General features: G+C 50.6%; 1 protein-coding gene across 2 annotated transcripts in view; it reads left to right on the top strand.

Annotated features, from left to right (window-relative positions):
- Positions 1-46: 46 nt before the first annotated feature.
- The window catches only part of LOC122169603 (SREBF chaperone), a 44162-nt gene continuing 38208 nt past the window's right edge, over positions 47-6000 (top strand). Inside the window, exons 1-3 of one of the 2 annotated variants that reach the window (XM_042835893.1) lie at positions 47-1574; positions 2450-2524; positions 4019-4232. In XM_042835893.1, coding sequence (XP_042691827.1) covers positions 4111-4232 — 122 coding nt within the window. In that variant the 5' untranslated portion in view covers positions 47-1574; positions 2450-2524; positions 4019-4110. Of the gene's footprint in view, positions 1575-2108; positions 2525-4018; positions 4233-6000 lie in introns of those variants that run through there. The other variant, XM_042835892.1, reaches the window with a different exon arrangement.

Below are 6000 nucleotides of genomic sequence, written 5' to 3'. Positions count from 1 at the left end.
GGAGCTTCGTGATCCTTGGGGTCCCTTCCAACCCAACCATTCTGTGATTCTGCACTTCAAAAGAAGATGTTTCCTCCTGTGCAGTGAACAGTGGGGACCAGGGCATTGGTGGCGACCATTAGGTTGGGCAAGAGCTCTGATGCTGGGAAGGAAAGATTGGGAAACATTTACTTGTGGTTGGCAAGGTGCTTCCTTTGGTGAGTGCAGGAAGAGGAGTAAGCTTTGCAGTCCTGTTTTCTGAAGTTTTTGTAGTGATTTCTGTAGCATACCTCTTGTTCTGTGGTTCTTCACATGGAGCAGCCTATCCCTTCATCTCCAGCAGGAAGGTGCTACCTAATGCACTGCTCTGTAAGTAAGGCAGTGGAAATAAACATTTAATAGAGGATGGATACAGGGAATTGCTGTTCACAGAGCCATAGGATGGCCTGAGAGTTGCAAAGGAGCACAGTGCTCATCTGGTTCCAACCTCCTGCTATGTGCAGGGTCACCAACCAGCAGCCCAGGCTGCCCAGAGCCACATTCAGCCTGTTTTGGCTGATATCTGTGGCATGGAGGGAAAGTAGCCTGTAGTTCAATTTATTGCAGAGTTTCTCCTTGCTGGGTACAGAAAGAAGAGCCCTGGGCTGAGGAGGTGCAGGTTGCCCTGTGCTGGAGGCAGCCCCAGCCTGCAGGGTGAGTGCTTTGTGCTTTTCCCATAGGAAGCCTTCTGTTCCCTGTGACCTCCGTGTCCTCTGGCAGCACAAAGCACGTTATTCTTCTCATGGGAATGCAAATGGAGAATAGGAACTTGTGTGAGAGCTGATTGTGTAGCGTTTCTATGAAGGAGGTTTGTGTCTTGGGCAATGTTTCTTGCTTTCCCATCTCTGAAGTCCTCAGAAGCGTTTGGTTCCTGGCCCTCTCTCTGCAGGAGAACTCACACATCAGTGGTCAGAATCGCTGCAGAGTGTGGAAAACGTGGAGTGTTCCCCTCTTTCTTATCCCTTTGCTGAGACCAGGATGCTTTGGGCTGGGATGTGAGTGCTCCAGCAGCAGCTGCACTGCTCCTTCCACTGAAGGGACCAGAGGGTGACAGCATCCAGCACTGCAGGGAGAGAGATGGGGAGACCTGTGCAGGTGGAGCGCAGATGGAAGCTCAGGCAATAAACTCTTATCACTGATCATCTCTCTGGCTTCAGGTGCTCTGCAGGAGTTCCTGCAGCTGTGTGTGTGTCCCTGGAGGACATACAGGTGCTGCTGTGTGCAGGAGGTGGCACAGGGCTGGTAGAGGGCTTCTCCTCACTGGGTGCTGTTCTGTGGCTCAGGGTCTCACTGCACCCTGCATCAGGTCTGTTTTCCCTTGTGTGCCAGAAGGCTCCTGATGTGCTCTGGCTGCCTTTGTCTCAAGCAGCATCAGTGCTGCTGTCTCCTCTTATTTTGTGCAACTTTGAAGTTTATAACTAATGCCTCTGCAGATGGAAGCTGCTTGGAAGTCCATGCTGGATTGATGGATCTGATCTCCTGGATGCCCATCCTGCCTCTGTGTGCTTACAGAGCAGCTGTTGGTGGTCTGGTGGCAACAGCCCAGAGCAACCAGGGTACTTCTATGCATCTCTGTTCTTAGTAAACCTTCTTTCATAGGATCACAGAACAGCCTGGGTTGCAAAGGAGCACAATGCTCATCCAGCTCCAACCCCTGCTGTGTGCAGGTCGCCAACCAGCAGCCCAGGCTGCCCAGAGCCACATCCAGCCTGGCCTTGAATGCCTGCAGGGCTGGGGCATCCACAGCCTCCTTGGGCAACCTGTGCCAGTGTTGGCAAATAAATAGCAATTAAATTCAACTTCAGTTTCCTGTACTCTGTCTCCCTGTGCCCCCATCTCTTGTAACTGAAGGGGGCGAGGGGCACAGTGTGCTGTATGGCAAGGCCTTAAGGAATCACAGAATGGTTGGGTTGGAAGGGACCTCAAGGATCACGAAGCTCCAACCCCCCACCAATGCAGGGCCACCAACCTCCCCATTGCACAGCAGCCCAGGCTGCCCAGGGCCCCATCCAACCTGGCCTCCAACACCTCCAGGGATGGACGGGGCATCACAGCCTCTCTGGGCAGCTGTTCCAGCCCCTCACTGCTCTCATAATAAAGAACTTAAGCAGTTGTCCTGCTGCTGTTTGCTGCTATTCAGACCTTGTCTTGGATTTGCAGTCATGCAAAAAAAACAACACAGAAAGTCCTCAGAACAGATTCTGTTTTAATAGTTGTCCTTGCATCGGGTTTTATTTGAACGATTCCTGCTTTTATCCTTGTGAGCACTGCTGTTGTGCAAAGCTGAAGAGATTTCAAAATGGGGTGTTGGGCTCTCAAACAATCAGTAAGCAAATATTGGATGTGGAACACCTGAATTTTCTTGTTAATGCTGATGTTTCACAGCAGGTGAGGCAAGTGAATACTGCCTTTTCCTCTTTGCATTTGGTAGAAGCTGTTCCAGTGCAGTGCTGGTAGCCAGAATCGCTGTTGGGAAGCTGTGCATGCGTGGTGTTTTTTGTTGCAGGTAAGTGTTGGTCCCAAGCTGGGTTAAATGAGCAGCCCAGAGCAGCCAGCCAGCCCTACAGCAAGGCCCTGTTTGCTCAGCCATTTCTTTCTAGGTTACAAAGGCATCCAAACCTTTCTGGATAACCTACCCTGCAATTGGGGCAGGCTCTGTTTGTGAGTCCCAGCTTGGTGCCGTGTAGCTCCAGCCACGTTCAGGATGAGAAGGATCCCCAGTGAGATGAAGTTTTGGGTCCAGTTGACTTTTTTGTCATTTCCTTTCCAGTTCCATCAACGCAGACTGAGTTTCCAGTGCAGGTACTGCTGGATATTCAGCAGGCAAACGTGTCTAATAACCCCTTACAGTGTATGAATAACCCTACGTGGATTCCCTGCCTGTAAACCTCCCCAGCCTCTTGTGTTGTTTCCATCGAGGATGATGAAATGAGTTCAAAATGCTGGATGAGCAGAAGCTTTAAGCCTGTATTTAGGCCTTGCATTGAGCTGTGTGGAGCAACCACGAATAGCATCTTGGTGTGGTCGGAGTGACTTATCTGCCATGCTTTGGGTCTCCTGTTGCTCTCAGGAGGCTGGGAAATGTCATCATTTCCTCTCAGATAAAAGTACAGCTCTTGGGCGCTCGCAGCTTTGAACTGCAGGAAAATGTGTCCTGCGTTCAGGGCTTCCCTTCTGGGTGCACTGCTGTGAGCCACATGCTTTGCATTCAGCCCCTGCAGAGACAGAGGAAACAGTTTGAGGACAGGTTTGTTTGCTTCACCTTTTCTAGAAAGCCACTGTTTTTAGGGCTTTTGATGTTGTGTGCTTTATTCTTGGTGAATGAGAGCTCACTGACCAGTTCTGACATGGCAGTTTGGGTTGCACTTGGTAGACATGGTCAAAATGCACTGACAGGAGGCGTCTGCACTGGGTACCTTGTTGTGCAGTGTACTCTGGCTCAGCCTTATGCATTGTGGCTACTTATGCTTTCCCCTCCTCCCTCCTTCATCTTCCCCCAAGCAAAAATAACTTTCTTTAGATTGTCTGAGCTGTAAAAGCTGTGCTAATCCCTTTGTTGTATGTCAGAGCCCTCATGCTGGAGGTGCTCAGTGTCCAGGAGCCCTTCCCTGGGAGTGCTGTCACAGCTATAGCCTCGGTCCTCCTTTTCTCACTGGCATTTTGGCACCTCCTTGGAGTGCTGCTGAATTCTTTCACTGCTAGCCTCCTTTCCATCCATCCATCCATCCATCCATCCATCCATCCATCCATCCATCCATCGCTGCTGCCGCCCTTCCTTCCTAGCTCTGCTGCTGCAGCTCATGGCAGCTGTGCTCATCCTTAGATTTTCTGCCCTTTCTTCTACACAAAGCCCAATAATTTGATCCAGCTGCCTCTGGGCTCATACAAACTCTCCCTTTCTTCTGAGGAGCTGCAAAGGTTTCCAAAGCAGGTAATGTTTATGTCAATGGTAACGTTTGTTTTCATTTTCCTTTTGACCTTTTTCCCTCTCTGTTTGTAGGAGGATACAGTGCCTTGGAGGTGCTGCACATGCTGGATCTGCTTGGCTCCCTGATGTGCCTGGGGATGGCAGCTAGGTGACAGAGGTTGAGGATGACCCTGACTGAAAAGCTGCGTGAGAGGATATCGCGGGCCTTCTACAACCACGGGCTGCTGTGTGCTTCCTACCCCATCCCCATCATCCTCTTCACTGGCCTCTGCATTTTGGCCTGCTGGTGAGTCCTGCCAAGTCCTGCTTGGCCTAGGCTGCTGCTCTGGGGGAGCATTCATAGCCAGGTTTCATCTTTCTGTGTGGGATAAAAGAAGAGAGGGAACGAAGCATCTCCATCCGATTTCCTAACTAAATAGGAAGTGAAGCTGTACCTGAAGTGCTGGGTCCAGCTCTGGATCTGGGCGTGCTGAGGAGAATCCAGCACAGGGCCACCAAGCTGCTGCAGGGCCTGGGGCAGCTGTGCTGGGAGGAGAGGCTGAGAGGCTGGGGCTGCCCAGCCTGGAGCAGGGGAGGCTCAGGGGATCCATCATGGCCATAAATCCCTGCAGGAGCTGCAAGGGGACGAGGCTGGGCTCTGCTCACTGGTGCTGGTGCCAGACTCAGAGGCAAACAGGCACATACTGGAGCACAAATGGTTCTGTTTGAACATAAGAAAATGCTTTTTACTGTGAAGGTATTGAATCATTGGAGCAGGTGTCCCAGATTGCTTGTGGAGTCTCCTTCTTGGAATCATAGAATGGCTTGGGCTGGAAGGAACCCTGAGGAGCATCAAGCCCCAACCCCACTGCTGCATGCAGGGCCACCAACTCCCCATTGCACAGCAGCCCAGGCTGCCCAGGGCCCCATCCAACCTGGCCTCCAACACCTCCAGGGATGGACGGGGCATCACAGCCTCTCTGGGCAGCTGTTCCAGCCCCTCACTGCTCTCACAGCACACAACTTCCCCCTCATGTCCAACCTTCTGGAAGCAGAAGCTGCCTGCACGTGGCCCTTTGCCTCCGTGGCTGACCTTACTTTTGCTGCTGTAGCCTTGCTGACTACCCTCAGCTCTCAGGAATTGTCTGTGGGCCTTTTTTGATCTGTGAAGTTTAGGAAGCAGCTGTGGAATGCTGTGTGATAAACAGGAGTTGTTTTCAGGAGCTCCTTTAGCTTTCTCCAGTGTAAGAGCTGTGTTGATTTATCGAGGTATCTGGAGTGCTTCCCTGTTGTGCTTCCTTCCTGACAGGTCACCTTCTGCATTTTCAAGTTGAAAAAGGAAGTGGTGCTGGAGGAAGCACACATACTCTCATGTCATTTGAGGGCAAGGAACTCCTGTTTTCTTGGGGCTGAGTAGCTTTGCAGGTGCAATCTATGCATTGTTTCTGCACTTAAAACAAGAAATAAAGCTTATATTGACATCCACCTACAATGCAATGAGGCCACGTTAACTGCTGTATTGTTTCAGGCTCCTTGGCTTGAGCTAGAATTGGTTTGTATTCTTGCCTTAGCTCCAGGTCAGGGGCTCCTCTACAAGGAGCATCTCATAAATACAAGTACAAGAGGCAGCTCCTCCTTGTTTGCTCTATGTGGAATAATCTGATCTCTGTGGTGTGTGGGTGCACACAGTTGTTAGCTCTGTGGCCAGCACAAATGCAGCTGTTGAAAGCTCATTCCCTAGCAAATGGGTAAGGACTGTGAGGGTGAGAACCTGGAGCAAGGTGGTCATTAGCTTTTCAGAATGCCAAACTAAAGACTGTAATTTCTTTTCTTAATCAGAATGCCTGATTGTATGAAATGGTGCCAAATAATAGGAGCAAAAGCGGCCAGCAGTCACCTCAGTGGCTGGCTGTCTATGAGAAGGGCAGTGAACTTCAAAAGCATTGTAATAATCATGTAGATGTGTTTCTAGCTGATATGCTAACTCACTGAAGGCTGAAGTCGAGTCTTGGACCTGTGCTATGTGCTGTGCTTTACATTCCCTGCACACTGAACTCCATTACTCCATTTATCAT

The sequence above is a fragment of the Centrocercus urophasianus genome, unplaced genomic scaffold, assembly GCF_019232065.1.
Source record: "Centrocercus urophasianus isolate 14NV4802_14NV808 unplaced genomic scaffold, USGS_Curo_1.0 seq_551, whole genome shotgun sequence".
In the NCBI taxonomy this organism is placed as follows: Eukaryota; Metazoa; Chordata; class Aves; order Galliformes; family Phasianidae; genus Centrocercus; species Centrocercus urophasianus.
This window is presented reverse-complemented; position numbering and strand designations above follow the sequence as displayed.